This window comes from Ovis canadensis, chromosome 2 (assembly GCF_042477335.2).
Source record: "Ovis canadensis isolate MfBH-ARS-UI-01 breed Bighorn chromosome 2, ARS-UI_OviCan_v2, whole genome shotgun sequence".
Taxonomy (NCBI): Eukaryota; Metazoa; Chordata; class Mammalia; order Artiodactyla; family Bovidae; genus Ovis; species Ovis canadensis.
Genome location: NC_091246.1, coordinates 41,419,635 through 41,441,869, shown reverse-complemented (window position 1 = coordinate 41,441,869; position 22,235 = coordinate 41,419,635). Strand labels below are relative to the sequence as shown.

The following is a 22,235-nucleotide window of genomic DNA, read 5'->3' as shown; positions in this document are numbered from 1 at the left end:
TCATGAACTTGAGACTTTTCTTCTTTTCAAATATGGTCATTTAATGCTATTAATTTCTTACTATGCAGTGTTTTAGCTGCATCTGAGATATTTGGATATGTGTGTTTTCATTTTTATTAAGTTAATATTTTTTATAATCTTCATTTTGATTTCTTTTTGGACTCAAGTATTATTTAGATATTCAGGTCAATTTAGATTTGATCCATTTATCATAGAATGTTCCTCTTTTTCCTGAATTATTCCTGTTGTAAAGTCTACTTTATCCAATATGATTATAATACTTTGTGGATGGTTTACTTGATACAACGTTTTCCTGCCTTTAATTTTTAACATATGGACTTCTTTCCATTTAAAGAAGATTTATACTAGACAGTGTACACCTGGGTTTTTTTTTTAATCTAGTCTGACAATATGCATTTTACATTGTATGCTTAAGTAATTTATATGTAATACATTACTGATATTGTTGAACTAAGATCTGTCATCTTGCTAGATGTTTCCTATACCATCTCTCCTATTTTTTCTGCCTTTTTAGAATTGAGTATTCAAAAAATAATTTCATTTACCTCCATTATTAGATTTTTGTTGATTTTTCTTTTTAATGGGTGCTGGGATTTATTATACATCTCTGCTTATCTGTTTTACCTTTGTTGTTGCTATTGTTCAGTCACTCAGTTCAGTCTGACTTTTTGCAATCCTAAGGACTGCAGCACACCAGGCCTCCCTCTATTTTTCCTCTATTTCCTTGCATTGTTCACTTAAGAAGGCTTTATTATCTCTCCTTGCTGTTCTCTGGAACTCTACATTCATTTGGGTATATCTTTCCCTTTCTCCTTTGCCTTTCACTTCTCTTCTTTTTTCAGCTATTTGTAAGGCCTCCTCAGGCAACCATTTTGCTTCTTGCATTTCTTTTTCTTTGGGATGGTTTTGATCACTGCCTCCTGTACAATGTTATGAACCCCTGTCCATAGTTCTTCGGGCACTCTATCAGATCTAACCCCTTGAATCTATTTGCATATCCATTGTATAGTCATAAGGAATTTGATTTAGGTCATATCTTAATGGCTCAGTGGTTTTCCCTACTTTCTTCAACTTAAGTCTGAATTTTGCAATAAGGAGCTCATGATCTGAGTCACAGTCAGCTCCAGGTCCCATTTTTTCTGACTGTGTAGAGCCTCTCCATCTTTGTCTGCAAATAATATAATGAATCTGATTCTCGTATTCCACTATCTGATGAGTAGAGTCATCTCTTGTGTTGTTGGCAGAGGGTATTCTATGACCAGTACATTCTCTTGGCAAACTCTATTAGCCTTTTCTCTGCTTCATTTTGGAGAAGGAAATGGCAATCCATTCCAATACTCTTGCCTGGAGAATCCCTTGGACAGAGGAGCCTAGCAGGCTACAGTCCATAGGGTTGCAGAGTCAGACATGACTGAGCAACTCACACACACAGACACACACACATACACGCACACTGCTTCATTTTGTACTTCAAGACCAAACTTTCCTGTTACTCCAGGTATCTCTTGACTTCCTATTTTTGTATTCCAATCCCCTTTGATGAAAAAGACATCTTTTTTTGGTGTTAGTTCTAAAAGGTCTTGTAGGTCTTCATAGAACCATTCAACATCAGTTTCTTTGGCATTAGGGGCATGGACTTGGATTACTGTGATGTTGAATGGTTTGCCTTGGAAATGAACCAAGATCATTCTGTCATTTTTTGAGGCTGCACTCGTACTGCATTTTGGACTATTTTGTTGATTGTGAAGGCTACTCCATTCTTCTAAAGGATTCTCATCCACAGGAGTAGATATAATGATCATCTGAATTAAATTCGCCTATTCCCATCCAATTTAGCTCACTGATTCCTAAAATGTTGATGTTCATTCTGTCATCTCCTGTTTGACCACTTCCAGTTTATCTTGATTCACGGACCTCCTATGCAATTTTGTTCTTTACGTCATTGGACTTCACTTTCACCACCAGATGCGTGCACAGCTGCATCTGCACAAATGCACAATGCATTTCCGCTTTGGCCCAGCCTCTTCACTCTTTCTGGAGCTATTTCTCTGCTCTTCCCCAGTAGCATATTGGACACCTACAGAAGATGAGGTGGGGGGGCTCATCTTCTGGCATCATATCTTTTCCTTTTCATACTGTTCATGGGGTTCTCAAGGCAAGAATATTCAAGCAGTTTGTCATTTCCTTCTCCAGTAGACCATGTTGACAAGGTGAGGAGGCTGAAGCTAAAATAAGACTCTCTATTCCACTTTGCTACAGTAAAAATATTTAATTATTTCCTGAATGATAATTCAGTTTGCAAACCAGAGGATCTGTCTCTCTATTCTTATCCTCAGGATCACAGTGACAACGCACTTCAGGTTGCAGGAACCATGGCCCATGAAATGGGCCATAACTTTGGAATGTTTCATGACAACTACAATTGCAAGTGCCCTTCTATAGAATGTGTGATGGACGGATCATTAAGGTAAGCCTTTCTGGGAAGATGATACTTATTCTTGTTTTGGGTTCACTCTGGGCTATGCTATTCTTTTCTGTCATCTTCAGCAACCTGTTCAAACTTTCAAATTATTAAATAGCAGCATCAGGACATGATCATGGTTGTGGGTCTATACCAGTCTACCTATACCGTCACACTCTTTGTGATGCCAAGGACTGTAGCCCACCAGGCTCCTCTGTCCTTGGAATTCTCCAGGCAAAAATACTGGAATGAATGGCATTTCCTTCTCCAGAGGGTCTTCCCGAGCCAGGTATCGAACCCAGGTCTCCTGCATTGCAGGCAAACTCTTTACCATCTGAGCCATCAAGGAAGCCCCATACCATCACACGGTACTATATATATCATGTAATGTTTTTCACTAACTGAAACATAGTTTAAACATATTGTCTCTTTGCTCTTGGGGTGACATGTCACTCTATCCTCATCTTAGGTGCACAAGATCTGGGTTCAGAAGATCATTAGCGTTTACCACAGTTTCAATGAATTCAGATTGATTGCTCATGAGGGAAAAGTTTTAGAAGAAAAATCTAATTAAAGAAGAGGAAATTAGAACACTTACTAACACCATACACAAAAGTAAACTCAAACTGGACTAAAGACCTATATGTAAGGTGTAATACTATAAAACTCTTAGAGGGAAAATATAGGTAGAACACTCCTGACATAACACAGCAGGATCTTTTTCTATCCACCTCCTAGAGGATTGAAAATAAAAACAAAAATAAACAAATGGGATCTAATTAAACTTAGAAGCTTTTGCACAGCAAAGGAAACCATAGAATGAAAAGACAACCCTCGGAATGGGAAAAAAAATATTTGCAAATGAAACAACTGACAAGGGATTAACCTTCAAAAAACCACTCATGTAGCTCAATATTTTAAAAAACAGACAATCCAATCAAAAAATGGGCAGAAGATCTAAATATATATTTTTCCAAAGAAGACATACAGACAGTTAAAAAGCACATGGGAAGGTGCTCAACTAACTCATTATCAGAGAAAGGCAAATCAAAACTACAATGTGGTATCACCTCACACTGCTCAGAATAAAGTGAAGTTGCTCATTCATATCCAACTCTTTGTGACCCCATGGACAGTAGCCTGCACAAGGCTCCTCCATCCATGGGATTTTCTAGGCAAGAGTACTGGAATGGGTTGCCATTCCCTTCTCCAGGGAATCTTCCTGACCCAGGGATTGAACCCAGGTCTCCCACATTGTAGACAGACGCTTTACTATCTGAGCCACCAGGGAAAGTCAAAAAAAATCTGCAAATAGGGCTTCCCTGGTGGTTCAGTGGCTAGAAGTCTGCTTTGCAATGCAGGCAACAGCAGTTCCGTCACTGGTCTGGAAAGATCCCATATGCTATGGAGCAAGTAAGCCCGTGCGCCACAAATGCTAAGCCCCTCTAGAGCCTGCAAGCTGCAACTACTGAAGCCTGTGCACCTAGAGACTGCGCTCCACAGCAAGAGAAGCCACAGCAATAAAGAGTAGCTCCCACATGCCATAACTAGACAAAATCTGCGTCCAGCGATGAAGACACAACACAACCAAAAGTAAATAAGTAAAATAATTATAAAAAGAATACATTTATTTAAAAAAATAATTACAAACAGTAAATGCTGGAGAGAGTGTGGAGAAAACGGAACCCTCCTACACTGTTGGTGGGAACATAAATTGTGCAGTCACTATGGAGAACAGTATGAAGGTTCCTTAAAACAATAAAATTAGAGCTACCATACCATCCAGCAATCCCTCTCTTGGGTATCTATATTGAGAAAAACATAATTCAGAAAGATACATGCACCCTAATGTTTATTGCAGCATAATTTACAATAGCAAGGATATGGAAGCAACTTGAATGTCCATTGACAGAGGAATGGATAAAGAAGATGTGGTTCATATGAAATATTACTTAATCATAAAAAGAATGAAATAATGGCATTTACAGTAACATAGAGGGATCTAGAGATTGTCATATTGAGTGAAGTCAAAGACAAATATATGATATCACTTATACGTGGAATCTAAAAATAGGGTATAAATGAACTTATCTATAAAACAGAAATAAAGTTACAGATGTAGAAAACAAACTTATGTTACCAGGGGTTTAGGTGGGGAATGTATTGGGAGATTGAGATTGACATATACACTCTACTATACATAAACTGGATATCTAGTAAGGACCTACTGTATAGCACAGGGAACTCTGCTCAGTGTTTTGTAATGGCCTATATGGGAATAGAATCTTAAAAAGAATGGACTTATATATATAACTGATTCACTTTGTATCTGTATACCTGAAACTAACACAGCATTATGCATCAACCATACTCTAACGGAAATTTTTTTTGAAAAAGAATGTTCTCACAGGAAGATGAAGAGAAGGTCTTTAAAAAGAGATTACATACTCCTGCCTCATCTGAGGCAAAACTGCTCTGGAATTTTATCTTTAAAAACCCCACAGTTCCTTTGATGTGTTCATTTTCTCTTGTATTTCCGTCTCTCAGTTCACATAGGCTAAAGTTAAGTCTCCCATGCTCTTTCACAAAATAGAATATGACTTGCAGGCCAGTTACATATCTTATGCTATCTCTTCCAGATATCACTGCATTTCTATTAAAAAAATTTTTTTTAATTTTTATTTAAGTACAGTTGATTTACAATGCTGTATTCTTCTGTACAGCAAAGTGACTCATATATATATGTATATACATATGTATATATATGCACATGTATATATATATTATTTTTCATATTCTTTTCCATTATGGTTTGTCACGGAATATTGAATATAGTTTCCTGTGCCACACAGTAAGACCTTGTCGTTTGTCCATTCTATATATGAAAGTTTGCCTCTGTTAATCCCAAACCCCTATTCCTTCCCTCCTCTCTTCCCACCACTGCCTTTTTAAACCTCATCCTTATTTGTGGAATGAAAAGAGGCTATCAATTTAACTTCCTCTGAAGGAAAGTGAATTCTTAAACATATAAGTAAACATAATTTTAGTGTGTTTAGTGTTTCTCAACCAAAATGACCTAAGGCTGAATGAATGAGATTATCAGGATAAATTAGAAGAATTTTCAGTTTATTAAACAGCAGCCTGGATGCTCTATTTTGAGATGTGGCCATACTTGCTCATTAAGCTGGAGCTGTTTCTACTTGCCCAGGTGAGCTAATTCAGGCACAAAAATAATGAGCTCATGATTTAGCAGCTTCTGAGTGGATTCCATTCGCTCTTTTGGGTTATGTTTTGAGTATATCACACTCAGCATCTGATAGTTCTCCCTATCTACTCAGTGTGATTGTATTGTTTTCTCTTTCCTTAACTTTACAGCAAAAATATACCTACAGCCTTCAGTTCCTGCAGCCGGGCCAGCTTTGAAAAATTCTTTGAAGATAAATTATCCAATTGCCTCTTTAATGTTCCACTGCCTACAGATATCATATCCACCCCGATCTGTGGGAACCAGTTGGTAGAAATGGGAGAAGACTGTGATTGTGGGACCCCTGAGGTACCATCAGCTCTTTTTAAAATGATCTAGTTTGTTTTTCAATTGCTTAAGAGATGAACTGTAAAAGAACAGATGTGTGCATGCTAAGTTGCTTCAGTCATGTCTGAGTCTTTGGGACCCCATGGACCGTAGCCTGCCATATGTCTCTGTCCATAGGACTCTCCACGCAAGAATACTGGAGTGGATTGCCATGCCCTCCTCCAGGGGATCTTCCCCATCCAGGGACTGAACAGGAGTCTCTTACATCTCCTGTACTGGCAGCCTGTCCTTTACCACTGGCCCCACCTGGGAAACCCAAATGAACCTTGTGTTTCCTGTAATTTAGTAGATTTGTGTTTGTAGACAGTGGTCAGGTCAACCTTTCTCACAAAAAAACGCTGAATTGCTTAAGATCTTTCTTGTTTCCTTCTCAAGATTCCTTCCCCATCTTCTGTTTTATAAATTCCATCCACCAGCTTGGGCTTCATGTTCTCAACTCTCCTTTTTTGGGAGAAATACCTCATGTTTAAGTGCCTAAGACTTAACTAGGCAGTTTCTTTAGACCCAGCCCTATGCTAGATCTCAGAGAGTGGAAATAGCTTGCTTAGGGTCATTGGGCTGGTAAATGAAGGATCCAAAATCTGGATTCAGGTGTTAGGTGTGTTTGTTTTAGCAACCCTGGAGCCTCCCTGCCCTGGGATTCAATCATTTCTTACTGCTATGGGACTCAGAAATTGTTATCGTTCAAAGTGCCTGGCTTGGTCCCACCCTCTTGACAGGGCAGCCAGGACTCTGAATGAGACCTTCGCCCCTATCTTACTAACATTCAAGTGAGTACCAGGCCAAGCCCTTAGGGTGTGAGCCTTTCAGTAACTTGAAAACTGTGCATGCTTGCTCAGTGTCCAACTCTTCAACCCCATGAGCTATAGCCCACCAGGCTCTTCTGTCCATGGGATTTTCCAGGCAAAGATACTGGAATGAGTTGCTATTTCCTCCTCCAAGGGATCTTCCCAACCCAGGGATCCAACTCTGTCTCCTGTGTCTCCTGCAGTGGCAGATGGATTCTTTATTACTGCACCACTTGAGAAGCCTAACTTCAAAATAGGATTACACATTTATCTTTTCTGTGGGAAAAAGGAAACTTTCCCAGATGATGTTTGTTTGAAATAAGGTCAACAGTTTCAACACTAAAAATTTGTGACTCTAAATACATTACACCTTTTGACTGAATCTAAACAGCTACAAGGGGAGGTTCCCCAGCAGGATTTTCCCCCATGCCTCGTGTAGTGTCTGATTTCCCAGAAACGAGGAGAGAAGAAGACGACAAAGTATATTGCCTTACAGAGAATTGAGTTAAATGTCAAACTTGAATAAAGAACTATATTTTTAGATTTTCTGTACATGCTCTAGAGCTTAAGCTTACTGCTGGATAGATACAAAACTGATTAGCTGAACTAATTATGTCCATTAGTTAGAAGAATTTGATTTTCAAAAACTATCCCTTTATTTTGTTTTATTTCATATTTCACCAAAAATAGACCATGTTCGCTATTAATCTGGTAGATTGGAGAAGCTAGAAAAGATATATATATATATATATATAGATAGATAGATAGATAGATAGATAGATATAAAAGACATAAGTTGAATTTAGATAAACTCAATATTTCTAATGTTAAGCTTGTGTTTTTCACCCAAATTATTTTCAGACCATATCAAAGGAATGTCTGTATGATGAATAAATTATATTATGAACAGTGCAAAAATGAGACCAAAAGCTAATCTGGCATTTACATTTGTTTCTGGATTTCTTAGGAATGTACCAACATTTGCTGTGATGCAAAAACATGTAAAGTGAAAGAAAATGTTCAATGTGCATTTGGAGAATGCTGTGAAAAATGCCAGGTAAGATTATTATTTATTTATACCTTAATAATTATGTTTGCGTTTTGTTTTTTTTCTGTATTAAAATCTTATTTTAGAGGTTATGTTAAATGAAATAGGCAAAGTAATATTTTTCTGTCTGTAAAATAATGTTAGCTACCATCTCTCAAGTCCTCACTGAACACTTTGCAAACATGGGCTCTTTAATTCTCTGACAGCCCTTTGAGGTAGATATTATTTAATTTTGTTTTTGAGAGGATAGAGTCTCAGAACAGAAAATATACAAAATACTGTAGCCACTAAATGGCAAACTGCAAATATGACCAGTTCTAAAGGCATCACTGACTCGATGGATGTGAATCTGAGTGAACTCTGGGAGTTGGTGATGGACAGGGAGGCTTGGCGTGCTGCGATTCATGGGGTCGCAAAGAGTCGGACACGAATGAACAACTGAACTGAACTGAACTGAAAGCCAATTTTTGGTTATTCCTACCTACTGTTTCTTCTGATGCCATGGGATCTTCTTGGACCAAGTCCAGTAACTCTTTGTATTTACCCTTTGTCGACAAAAAATGAATCAGTTAATCTAAGAAAGAAATGGAAAATTTTATTCTAGTCAAATTGAGGATCGTAACTGGGGAAAAGCATCTCACAATGCTCTGGAAACCAGTGAGCCCCATTAGGAGTCAAAGCACAGCTGTGTAAGTTTTTCAAGACAAATACATTAATTAACATACTATCGATAATTTGCACAATCCAGATCTAAGTGCCATCATGGCCCCTTACAAGCTCAAGAAGGAAAGGAGTTGTCTTGTTGGTGCTGGGAGGATGTTGCTCTTTATGGTTGAGCAGGTATTTCTGCCCATGGGGAGGTTTGGTTCATCCTAATGCAGATACACAATGCACATTCAGGGGAGAGAGGAGGCCATAGGGCAGAGATACTTTTTTATGTTTAAATTTTTCTTGTCTTGCCATAAAATATGAATTTATTTTACATTTTAATAATGGCTTAGTGGGAAAGTCTATTTTGAATAATATAGGGGTTCCTGTATCTCATCCCTTGAAGTCACTTCCAGGTGAAATTCTTAGAAAACAAGACTTAGGATGAGGATGCTCTGTCAGTTTCTCTGTGGGGCTTTTTTGAATTTTTCTTCCAGTTAAGAGTTTAGCATATTACATTCTACTACGGCATAGAATTCTGTATTACGATTATTTATCTGTTTTCTTAATTAGACTGATTGTTAAGGTCTAGGATCTGATTCATGCTCACTTAAAGAATTGCATACATTTTAAATGCACGGTAATCATGTGAAAAAGGAATATGCATATGGCATGCTGGGTTATAGGTAGTGTTTGGGATAGGTGTTTTTTGTTTGTTTTTGGTTTTGTTTTGTTTTGATGTTGGAGGGAGAGGAAAGAAATAAAGAAAGCCAAAAGGAAGAAAATTGGAGAATATAAGTAGTAGTCAGCAAGTATTTATTAAGTCCCATTTGTTAGAGATTATGGGTGATTAAAAAAAAATTAGCTTGTTTCTAACAAGCCGTGTGTGCTGTGCTTAGTCACTCAGTAGTGTCTGATTCTTTGTAATCCTTTGGACTGTAGTCTGCCAAGCTCCTCTTGTCTGTCGGGGGAGTGTGTAATTTCCTCGGTTCTGTCTTGACACAACAAGGATTGAAATGGCTGACCAGTGTTACAGCTCTGTTACAGCTCAGTTTATTCAGCAAGCAAAGGATAGTACACCTATCAAGGCGTGAGGGTTGGCTGACCCCAAAGGAGAGGCTTCAATCTGTCTTGGCTTCCTCCTTTTATTCATTTTTTCCTCCCTACTGAGCCTGCCTAATGCTAATTGGGCTAGCCAAGAAGCTGGTATGTTTGTTTCACAGGAAGTTCTCACTCCAGTCCACAGGTTTTCTTTTGTTCCATTTTTGCAGGCTTCTCCTTTTCTTTTTTTAGCCACAGCCATTTTGGACTCCTTTTTCCTATTCTAACTACCTAACATTCCCCCCTCAAGAGATGGGATACCGAATTCTTTGGGAATAGGGGCATCAGGTTCTCTCTGGCTACTTTCTGATGAGCTAGGATGTGAGGTGCATTGGACCTCCCCCTCTTTCTAGTCTCAAGCCTCAGAGTCCTTATAGCAGTGTCCATCTAAGGGTGAGTGATATTTTCCATGGTTGGGTGTGGTTTCATCTATCCTTATTGAACTGGCACTGCATTTTGTAGTTTGTTGGCCTGGGCAGAGACAAAATGGGTTAAACAATTGATAACACATGGAGCAATCATAAGCAGCATCAATATGGTGATAACAGGGATTAGTAGGGGCATTGCTGCTGCTGCTGCGTCACTTCAGTCATGTCGGACTCTGTGCAACCCCATAGACAGCAGCCCACCAAGCTCCCCCATCCCTGGGATTCTCCAGACAAGAACACTGGAGTGGGTTGCCATTTCCTTCTCCAATGCATGAAAGTGAAAAATGAAAGTGAAGTCACTCAGTCGTGTCTGACTCTTAGCGACCCCAAGGACGGTAGCCTACCAGGCTCCTCCATCCATAGGATTTTCCAGGCAAGAGAACTGGAGTGGGTTGCCATTGCCTTCTGCAGTAGGGGCATTAAGCCAACTCCATTTGCCCCCTTGCCAAGAGAAAGATCCCCCAAAGAGAGATTGTAGCCACTTTGAGAACCCTCCAGCTTGTTCTTTGAGCTCATTCTTTAAGATCCCTTAGGATTTGAATGTTTTCCTTGAGGACTGTGAGACTTTAACTTAGCTGGAGGTATTTACCCAGAAATAACACATCTCATTCAAGATGGCTCAAGTCCCTTCTTGTTCAGGGATCAGGAAATCTATCATCTTCTGGATTTTTCTATATTTTGGAGTACCACCCCTGCCAAGCTGTATTGGTTCTTTAGAGCTATCCTGAGAAATCTCATCCCCAGAAACTTAATTTTGGGGATGTTCATTAGAATGGCACTCATCTTTAGTCCTGAATAGTTATCTGAGATCTCCTAGGGGCTTACAGGTGTATTGAGTGTCCTCTTCTGTTTTCTTCCACAGCTTGACTCATTAGTAGTAAATCCAGGAGTTGTGTCCTGGTACCTTGACTGTTGTGGGGGTAGAAAGTATTACAGGATAGGGGGCTCTTCCATTTGGGCTGGAGTTGAGCCTTTGGGGACCCATCTTTCAAGACTTTAACTTGGACTTGAGTCACTGGAGCATATTGTGGTAGGTCCTTAGAATCTTTTGGGTCCTGGTTGACAACCCACAAGTGTATATCTTGTTGGAATTGCCCAAAGGCCATGGATTAAGACTGGGGGGTCTGAACCTCTGGATCTAGGAAGAGGTCATTGACATAAACAAAAAGTCTCCCATATAGTATCTCATAAGGACTAAGACCAACCTGTTCCTTAGGGGCAATATGGATACAGAGGAGAGATATTGGTAAAGCCTCCTTCCATCCCAGGGAGGTCTCCTAAGTTATCTTTTTTATCATTGATTTTAAGAATTGGTTGGCTCTTTCTACTTTTCCTGAAGACTAAGGGCTCCAGGCACAATGAAGGCAATAAGTAATGCCCAATGCTTTAGAGACCCCTTGGGTGACCTTAGAAGTAAATGATGTCCCATTGTCACTTTGTAATGAGCTGGGCAGACCAAATCTTGAAATGATTTCATGGAACAGTTTTTTTTTAACCACTTCCTCAGCCTTCTCAATGTGGGTGGGAAAGCCTTCAATCCATCCTGTGAATGCATCTATCATGACTAGTAGGTATTTATACCCTTGAGAAATTGGCATCTGGGGGAAGCCAATCTGCCAGTCCTCTCCTGGGTAGGTCCCACGTCATTGGACAGGCTGGGCCAGTTGGGGTCCTCAAGCTGCTGCTTGGGAGTTGTTTAATTAGAAAGTGGGGCAAGAGACCACTTGCCTTATAGTCATTTGGAGGCCTGTCCCTCTGAAGGCCCTTTCTAGTAATCTTTGGAGGGCCTTCTCCCCTAAATAGACTCCCCTGGTGGCTCAGATGGTAAAGCGTTTGCCTACAATGTGGGAGACTTGGATTCGATCCCTGTGTTGGGAAGATCTCCTGGAGAAGGAAATGGCAACCCACTCCAGTATTCTTGCCTGGAAAATCCCATGGATGGAGGAACCTGGTAGGCTACAGTCCATGGGGTGGCAAAGAGTTGGACATGACTGAGCGCCATTTACTTTACTTACTCCCCTAAATGAGTGATGGCATATAAGGAGTTAACCAACTACCACTGAAGGTTCCCAGGCAGGAAAAAGAGTCCCTCCTTTTGGAACCACCCCATATGATCTTGAAAGTGCTCACTCTTAGCTTTAAGAGTCTCACTTTCAGAATATGAAGGGGTTTCTGGCAAATTAGTCTGCGGAACTAAGGTGGCAACACCTATTAGGTCATTGTTTTGTAATGCTGGTCTCTTTTTGGTGTCCTTTACAATGGGAGACTGAAACCTCAGCAGGCTGATGGACTGCCTCCAAGAACCTAAGGATTTGCTCACCATATGTGATTGGGGACCCTTGTGTGGTCTAGTGGCCTCTTTCTTCCTGAAATAGCAGCATGTGCATGTAGCACCAGAAAGGCATAATTGGAGTCAGTGTAAATGGCTACTCTTTTCCCTTTTCCCAGCTGTAGAGCTTGAGTCAGGGCTATTAGCTCAGCCAATTGGGCTGAAGCACCGGGTGGCAAAGGTTTAGCCTCTGTGGTCTCAAAATTGGAGACTACTTCATATCCAGCTCTTCTTTTTCCATCCAAAGCTACTTCCATCAGTGTACCAGATTTCCTCAGGATTGGTCAGAGGATCTTCTGACAATCACTTCTGGGGTTTGGTCCAGTGGTCCGAAGTTTCTAGGCAAGAGTGAAAGGGGAGAGAGTCCTCGGGGCTAGGCAGGAACATAGCTGGATTAAGAACCTCACAAGAGGATACAGTCAGGCCTGAATTTTCCATCAGCACTACTTGATATCTGAGGATCCTTTGATCAGACATTCATAAATGGACTCTCCCATTCAGGAGTTGTTTCACTTGGTGGCTGGTAAAAATAGCTAATTTTCCCCTAAAAGAGTGTTTTAAAGCATCTTCTATCAGGACTGCAGTAGCTACAAGATTTCAAAAGCAGGGAGAGATCTCTTCCCAATAAAGGAATAGGACACTCAGGGACCACCAGAAACTGGTGGGAAAATATTTGTCCATCCCAGCAACATAGAAGTGCTTGGGTGAATCTTTTTGTTATTGTTTTTCCTGCAGCAACAAAAATGGCACAGGTTTTGGAGGAGAATGCTCCAGAGTAGGAGGTCAGGACAGGGTAGGTAGCCTTGTGTCAACCAAGAAATTCTTGGACCTACCTGCCACATCTGGTTGGACCCTTGGCTCTGGCTCCGTGAAGGTTATCTGTGACAGGTAGGCTGGCTGGAGCAGGCCACTTCAGTCCTGTTGAACCATCAAGAGGGAAGGCTTGGTGCTTGACCTTGAGGCTCTTGGGTCCCAAGGGCAGAGTGCCACCCAGTGTCCCAATTGATGGCATTTGTAGCAAGCCGTTTTAGCAGACTTGTCACAGTTTGGACACTCTTTGGCCCAGTGTACCACCTGTCTACAGTTTAGGCTTGTGCCTTGTGCCTTGTCCTTCAAGGACTCGGAATTTGCCATAGGGCTTCCCTGGAATATAGCCAGCATCTGGGCATGCCTTATTTCTTTCCTTCTTTCCCTTTCCTGGGCCTTGGCCCTCTTCTCCTGTTCTCTGTTATAAAAGGTATTGGTGGCTGTCTGGACCATCTCATCTAAAGAGGCAGCAGGGTCCTGATGCTGTCTGTAGCTGTTGCAACTAGGGGTTTGATGTACACTGGGACAGGAATTTGTCCTTTAAGATCACCTGTTCCTCATAAATGTCTAAGTTGATAAACTTTTGGAGGGCGTCTTTTAGACTTTCCAGAAAGACAGTAGGGTTCTTACTGGACTCCTGAGTTATTGCTGAGACTGGGCAAAGTCCCACAACTAATAGGCTTCCTTCTGTTTCCTTGGGTGGACTTCCTTAGGGGTGAGTCTATCTGAAGCTTATCCTACCCAGTACTGTTGTAACCTGAGAGGCAGGCATACTTGGGTCAGAGTGCAGATCCCCAGGCAGGTTGAGATGTGACAACTTCCTGGAGATTGAATCCCCAGGCAGGTTGAGGCATGGCAACCTCCTGAGAATTGGGTCCCTGGGCAGGTCAAGCCATGTAGACCTCCTGGGACCCCTGGACTTGTGGATCCCCAAGCAGGTTGAGGCATGACAACCTCCCAAGGACCAGATTCCTAGGCAGCTTGAGGCAGGTTTACCTCCTGGGACACCCAAGCTGGAACTGGGCATTCCCAATGACTCTAGTGTGACTAGTGGTGGGTAGGATTAAGGGGTTGTAATCTTAACTCATTGCTGGTTTGTCCACCACAGATGGGAATAGATACTATGATGTAAAGCAATCTAAGCCTGTGTCCTGGGACGGGGAATCTGAGGAAATAGCCATAAACCTTATCCTCTTATTTCTCTGATGAAATGTAAGTCACTGATTTCCTCCCTTAGTCTTCCAGAGCAGTTTAGGGTATTTCCAATGGTAAACATTTCATTGTCACTTTAGGTAATAACAGAAGTAATGACAAAGGAGCAGGTTATCTGGTCTTGTTAGGGGCTTTAAGAGTATTCTAATAATAAGCTGGGTGGAGCGATGTTGCATACAGTAGGGGCAGGTTTAATGTTGTAGGAGTTAGTACGTGGCTTAAGGACAAAGTGATAAGAGGCAACAGATCAGATGTTCCGTAAAATGGAGTGGAGATTTGATCCAGGGGTATGTTTGTAGCTTTAGGAGAAGGATGGTAAGGGTTTGGGCCCAAACAATCTTCAGGGTTAACTCCCAAAGCGGCAAACATTGTCCCTGGAAGCCCAGTTGCCCTTGAAGGGATGCCACCAACAGATTAACTTCTAGCAGGCATTGTGGGCCTGTCACCCATCTTAGCAGGTTCACTGAGAGGTGCTGTTGGATCTGTTGTGGGAAACATGGAAGATGAAGGTGTGAATCTCTAGAGAGATTGGATATTATACAGTATTTCCCTCCCAAGAGCTAGCTATTTTCTGGTTGTCCTGCCAGAAGATTGTAGAGGCAACACTATGAGCCTGGACAGGGCTCATGAAAAGAGCATGAAACAGGACTGAAGCAGGCAGGGCACAACTTTTGAAAGACTGATATAGCCCAAGGGCATAACATAAACCAATTAAAATCAAATGGGTCCAAGATGCAGACAAGTCAAATTCAACTAAAAGCCTTCAATCTGCAAGCTAAATGACACATCTGGAGGCAACATGATGGTTCTAAGGCACTATCAAAAGATCAAGGAGTGTTTCCCCAAATTTTGGAATGATCCTCCCACTCATTAGCATATGAAATCACCCAACCCATAAAAACTAACCACACCACATTTAATGGCCACTATATATACCCTCTGTGATGGCACACACTCTGTGGACTGTGCTTCCCTGTGAATTCAAACAAATCTACCTCTTACTTATCGCTGTGTCTCTCACCAAACTGTTTTGCAATGAGAGATTAAGAACCTGAGCTTCATTAGGTGCTAAAACCAGGCACCATGAGTTTTGGCTGGGCTCAAGTCCTGATTGGACACGCCTGAGTGACTAAGCATAGCACAAAGTTTCTGCCACATGGGTTTCAGTCCCAATCTTAGGCAAACAGTTTCAAACACAACTTTCAGAAATGGAAAGATGATAACCTGCCCAGTACTTTGTAAACAGAGGCATAGATGGAGAGAGGAGCTAAAGGATGGGAGAAAAAACAGTGGGAAAAACATGCCAAGGAACCCCTTTCATAACTTGCTGGAAAAACTGCTAAATGCCTGACCTGTGCCCACAATTTTCATTGGCCTGATTCTAGGCACAAAGGAGGTTAAGGGCCAAAGAACCCTCACCCACTTGGGTAACAGCTACTAGGGCACAGCAGATAGTGGAGCCTTCAGGACACACTGAGGAGTAGCCCCTGCCAGAATCCCTAAGTTGTGCCCATGGCCATTCATCTGTTCACAGGGGGTTCGAGGAAATAAGAAACAAGAAACTGTAAAGGAATTAAGATTCTGTTAGCCATATGTCCATCCAGCCATAGGGGCGAGGACCTCCTACCTAAACTGGAGGTCTTCTGGAATCTGAGACTGAGCCTCATGAGCTTTTGTCTAAGTTTGTATTTTCTGTCCCCGTTTCCAGCACACTGGGCTTCTTGTCATTTCCAGTGTGCTGGGTTTCCTTCGCGTTCAGCTTCCAGCATGTGAGCTTTCGCCAAGTTGGTCTTCTGCTGTGCTTGGTCTCCGCCTCACTGGAGGTGAGCTGAGGTTGTTTCAGCCAGGTTACATCTGGGTCACGGCACCAGATATGTCAGGGGATTGTGTAATTTTCTTGGTTCTGTCTCACTGCAACAAAGATTTGAAACAGCGGACCAGTGTTACAGTTCAGTTATAGCTCAGCTTTAACTGGCAAGCAAAGGATAGTACACCCTCAAGGCGTGAGGGTGGGCTGACCCCAAAGGAGAGGCCTTAATCCATATTGGCTTCCTCCTCTTATGCGTTTGTTTCCTCCCCACTGAGCCTGCCCTATGAAAACTGAGCTAGCCAAGAAGTGGGTATGTTTTTTCCACCTGAAGGTCTCAATCCAGTCCACGGGTTTTCTTTTGATCCATTTTTGCAGGCTTTCCCCTTTCTTTGTCTTTTAGACACCACCATTTTGGACTCCTTTTTCCTATTCTAACTACCTAACATATCCATAGGATTTTTCATGCAAAACCACTGGAGTGGATTGCCATTTTCCTCCTTCAGGGGATCTTCCTGACCCAGGGATCAAGCCCACAACTTCTGTGTCTCTTGCATTGCACACACACACACACAAGTGGTATTTTTCCTCAAAATATTTGCTGTTTCCTTAGGGTGAGGATATATTTATACATACCTGAAATGAATGAAAATACTATACATGATTAAATGCCAGGTAGATATTATAATGGTATATAACCTTTGGGTATATTACTTTCCACATATTTTTTCACTTAATTTTCATAATGGCTTATAAAGTTAAGATTAAACTCACTTGCTAAGGGTACACATCTAGCCACTAGCAGAGCCAAGTATGTATCTTTCATATTCAAATTATGTGTCTTTCATATCCAAATTCTGGGTTGTTTTCCTACTACATGTGGAAAAGAGGAGCAATGATCCACATTGAAGGGATCAGAGGAGTTTTCATGCAAAAATTAGGGTTTCAAACTGTTTGGGAAGTAGAGCAGATTTTATATAAACAGAAAGAAAAAAAAATTCCAGATAAGGAAAGAATAAACAGAAGGTAAAGCATGGTTTGTGTGACATCAGATAAGAAAGTTAGTCTGACTGGAGCAGAGGGGCTTTGCAGGGTCTCATAGGCCCCAATGAAAATTTTGATTTTATGCTCTCACCAGTGTAAAGATATTAAAAATTTCTTGATGTGAAGTGGTGGTCGTTTAGTCACTGAGTCATATCTGACTCTGCAACCCCATGGACTGTAGCTCGCAAGACCTTTCTGTCCATGAGATTTCTCAGGCAAGAACACTGTAGTGAAAACATACCTAGTTGCTTCAGCTAAGGAGGGAGGTGATTCCAGTATCCACAGGCCTCTTTAGATCTGCCTGAATGGCAGGATTTCTTTGACTAACATTTCTCTGAGCAAATAAGAGCAAGATTTGCAGTAATAGATTTTAATGGAATTAACACAGCAAATGAATGGTTTTGGTTTGTTTCTCCCTCCTAATAAATCATTCCATAAGAAGATGTGAGTGAAAAAGAAATATCTAAAATTACACTAAAAGGAATTCAGGATTAGGAAACTCAATGCCTGGGAAAATCTCAGAGCATGCTGATCTAGGCTTCGAAGCTTATCTTTCCTTATTACAGAAGATTCACTTCACCAGTAAATTTCTGGAGCTGCAGATTTAAATCTCCTTGAAAAACTTGAGAAAGATGCATTTAACAAAGGGAAAGGTAACTTCCTTCTTTGCATCTATAATATTGCTGGGTGTTCTAAAGTATTTTTTCATTATTATTTTTATAGCAGTTGCTCTACAAATTCAGAAGTATTGATTGCTTTAACAACTCAGGGCTTGGCCAAAGTCAGTGGAAGAGACATTATAGGAGATGGTTTTGGCTTATACAATACAAATATAAACTAAAATAGAACAATACCTCTAGGTACATATTGCTAATTAAAGGCCACAGGGAAAATATAATTTGCATCAATTTGAGATATTGTGGTAGGTCAGGTGGAAAAAGTCCATGTCTACATTTTTATTTCCCTACAGTTAAAAAAGGCTGGTGAGGTGTGCAGACCAGCAAAAGATGAGTGTGACCTGCCTGAAATGTGTGATGGCAAATCTACTCTTTGCCCCAGTGATCGATACCAAATCAATGGCTTCCCTTGCCAGGATGGGAAAGGCTACTGCCGGATGGGAACGTGCCCCACCCTGGAGCAGCAGTGCACTGACCTCTGGGGACCAGGTACGAGGACAAGCCCAGTCACTGGCATGTCTGCCTCTCTCTGTGTCCATACACAGGAAAACCGTATCATTCCAAGTGACAGTGTTCCATCACGGCTGAAGTAGCATTCTGTCCCTTTCGTCCTTCCTTTATGGTTTCCTTTACTGTGCAAAAGCTTTTACGTTTAATTAGGTTTCATTTGTTTATTTTGCATCTATTTTCATCACTTTAGGAGGTGGGTCAAAAAAGATCTTGTGATTTATGTCAAAGTGTGAACTGCTTATATTTTCCTTTAAGAGTTTTATAGCATCTGGCCTTACATTCAGGTCTTTAACCCATTTTGAGTTTATTTTTGTGCGTGGTGTTAGTAAGTGTTCTAATTTCATTCTTTTACATGTAGCTGTCCAGTTTTCCCAGCACTACTTACTGAAGAGACTGTCTTTTCTCAGTGTATATTCTTGCCTCTTTGATCATAGATTAGGTGACCATAGGCATATGAGTTTATCTCTGGACTTTCTATTCTGTTCCATTGATTAATCTTTTGTTCTGATCTTTTGTTGTGAGTGTATAGGTATGCAAGATTTCTGTGTATTAATTTTGTTTCCTGCAACTTTACCAAATACATTGATGAGCTCTAGTAGTTTTCAAATTCATTGAGGAGCTCAAATTCATTGATGAGTAGTTTTCTGGTAGCATCTTTAGGATTTTCTATATAGTATCATGTCATCTGCAAACAGTGACAGTTTTTTGTATTTCTTTCTATTATGGTTTATTACAGGATATTGAATGTAGTTCCCTGAGCTATAGGATGGGACCTTATTTCTCAACCATCCTATAATAGTTTGTATCTGCTAGTCCTAGACTCCATAGGCTTTTTATTATTTTTAACTTCATTGCTGTTTTTTCAAAGGCTGGATTCATATTTTCTAGGTCTTCCTTATTGATCTTTAAAGTAGAGGAGAGAGAAGGAGTAGAGGCATGAGAAAAAGAAGGATAGAGGCATTTGACTCAATAGTACTTGATTTGAAGTCTGATTTTTCATCTCTCTTTGTGGCTTTAACCAATACCACTCTCTGTACCTTTATTAACAAAATGAGAATGCTAATAAGAATGGGTAATATTTATACACCATGTTCTACTGATCAGGCACTCTTCTCAGTGGCTCATATAGATTAACTCATTTAATCTTCTTAATAGTGGACTTCCTTGGTGGTCCAATGATTAAGACTCTGTCTTCCAATGCAGAGGGTGTGGGTTCAATCCTTGGTAGGGGAACTAAGATCCCACATGACTCCAGGTGTGGTCAAACATTTAAATAAATAAAGTTTGTTTTTTAAAAAAGATATAATCCTAAAAACTTAAAAAAAAATCTCATAATAACATTATGAGGGCATACTATCATAGAGTCATCATTTTTACACAGAGCAAATTGAAAGTTTAAGGCAATTAACCATATCACACAGCTTTAACCATTGATTGCCCATCTGATGAAGATTGCATGAGAAATTAAACTTGTGATGCACATTACTTCCTGGCAGACTAGAAGTCTGACTAAGCATAGGGTGTACCTGTCACATGTGTACCCTCCAACAGGACAGCATTCCAGTGTCTGCCTGTGGGCTGCTGCTAGGATAACTATGGCTCTTCTAGCTAAGTCTTCAGTCTTACAGGTATTTCCAAATATTTAGATAGCCATCATTCAAAAATAGGCCATCCAAAAAAATTTTTTAACTCCAGACATTTCTCTTGATATCATATCAAAGTAAACCGTGTTTCCAAGAAGAGGTATGATGCTAAAATCGTGTTCTTCATGCTGGCTTTCTGTTTCATGAATCCTTTGTAGCACTGAACTACTTACCTCTCTTCTTTCCATCTATGACCTGACTGACCTTGTTTGATCCCAGGAGCCCAGGTTGCAGATAAGTCATGTTTTAGACACAATGAAGTTGGGTCAACTCATGGATACTGTCGAAAAGTGAACAACACACACATTCCCTGTAAAGCAGAGTAAGTGGCCTTGCTATTTGAACTTCCTGCTCATTTTCACACATGCTGATTTATCTCATTTAAAGAGAAAGTAATTTGGACATCATTTATTTGATAAACATTCATTGAGTGACTATTACTTGCTTTATTTTAGGCTAGGCAATGAGTTAAAAAGGTAAATAGGGAATGATTCCCATTTTTCAATCTCTTATAATGCATGCTTCAAAGGACACCAAGTATAGCTGCTGTTAAATAGAATGAATGTTTGAGAAGGAACATACGAGAGTAAATGGGCCTTGTTGGAAATGTGTACACTTATTCTCCAGTATGCTTCAGATGCTTTTCCATCTACTGCATTTCATGATGATTCTATGGTAGAAATACGTATCTTCTCAGAGGAATAAGCAACACAATGATTGTACAGTTGTTTTTTTTTTTTTTTTAACTTACCATGGCATTCCATAAAGAAAAAAATACAGTAAGGGAAAAGATTGACAACTGACCTAAAGAATTTGTTTTCCATAAAACAATTGATAGTCTTAAAAAAGAAAAGATAAACACTGTAATCAATGAACTTGAGGTTTTTCTACATATTTCCCTTGGATTCTACAGTTCTAAGATGATTTTTAAAAATTAAATGATAATAGGTGAAATACCTGTTCCAAACTTTGCATGTGCAAACTAATGTGTAACAAGACACTGAATGAAAAAGATCAGCATTTCTCCAAGTTTTTTTCTGTTGAAATAACACTAATTTTTCTCAATGATAGTTATTACCAAACAAACTATTTTGGACAGAAGATCATCTTTTGGGGAGTCTGAGCCTCAAAGATGGTCATGCCTTGTGGGCTCTCCTTTATAGGAAATCAGGGGAGAATATATTAATAAAAGTCTATATGTGTGTGGGAGTAGGGTGAGTGGGTAGCAATATTTAGTATGAGAAGTTATGATAGGGGAAAAAGGCTAGGGTAATTCCATCTTTCCTCTGTAAAGTGTACACACACCCTTGTCCTATATAAATGCTTGTGTGAATACTGGATAATTTCTGCAACCAAACGCATAAGCATTTCATTTCTTCCCACAGACTGGCCTTCTGATCACTTCTTAATAATTTTTGCTTGTAGTGAGAAGTAAGCCTGAAATTCCCTAGGTCCTAGAGCCTTCCTAGGGCTTCCTTGGTGGCTCAGAGGATAGAAAGTCTGCCTGTGATGCAGGAGACCTGGGCTGAGTCTCTGGATTGGGAAGATCCCCTGGAGAAGGAAATGGCAACCCACTCCAGTATTCTTGCCTGGAAAATTCCACGGATAGACAAAGTTGGTAGGCTACAGTCCATGGGGTCGCAGAGTCAGATACAACTGAGCAACTTTGACCTTTTTAGAGCCTTCCTCTTAAAGCTCTACCTAAATGATTCAAGAAAAATACCATCTGAAGTCTGGAAAGAATGCAGGCCTTTCTCTGCTCCTCAGTGGTATTTTTTCTAAAAGCCACCAGAGTAATCAGAAGAATCTGATTCTTACACTCTCAGAAGACTTTTTTCACAACTTTCCTCTAAATTTTACATAAAAGCAATTGATTCCAATATTGTTGACATTGACTTTCTTCCCCTTGCTAGTGAATGCAAGGTGTTAGTGATCCCCTGGCAGTTTTATCTGAATTTGCAGGAGTTCTTTCAGGAACCTACATGATGCCTTGGAATGCCATCCAAGGCTCAGCCTTATACTGATACAACTATAGTCAAGAGAATTATTCTGCTGCAATTCATGAAATAAATAACCTTACCTGAAACAAGACAGAAACTGACTTCCTAGGTGCGCTCCT

General features: G+C 40.4%; 1 protein-coding gene across 1 annotated transcript in view; it reads left to right on the top strand.

Moving 5' to 3' along the window:
- Positions 1 to 22,235, top strand: part of ADAM28 (ADAM metallopeptidase domain 28) — a 78,448-nt gene that overhangs the window by 35,326 nt on the left and 20,887 nt on the right. The window contains exons 11-15 of the mRNA XM_069579359.1: positions 2,358 to 2,488; positions 5,858 to 6,035; positions 7,830 to 7,919; positions 18,257 to 18,452; positions 20,336 to 20,438. Of these exons, the coding sequence (XP_069435460.1) occupies positions 2,358 to 2,488; positions 5,858 to 6,035; positions 7,830 to 7,919; positions 18,257 to 18,452; positions 20,336 to 20,438 (698 nt within the window). The remainder of the gene's footprint in view (positions 1 to 2,357; positions 2,489 to 5,857; positions 6,036 to 7,829; positions 7,920 to 18,256; positions 18,453 to 20,335; positions 20,439 to 22,235) is intronic.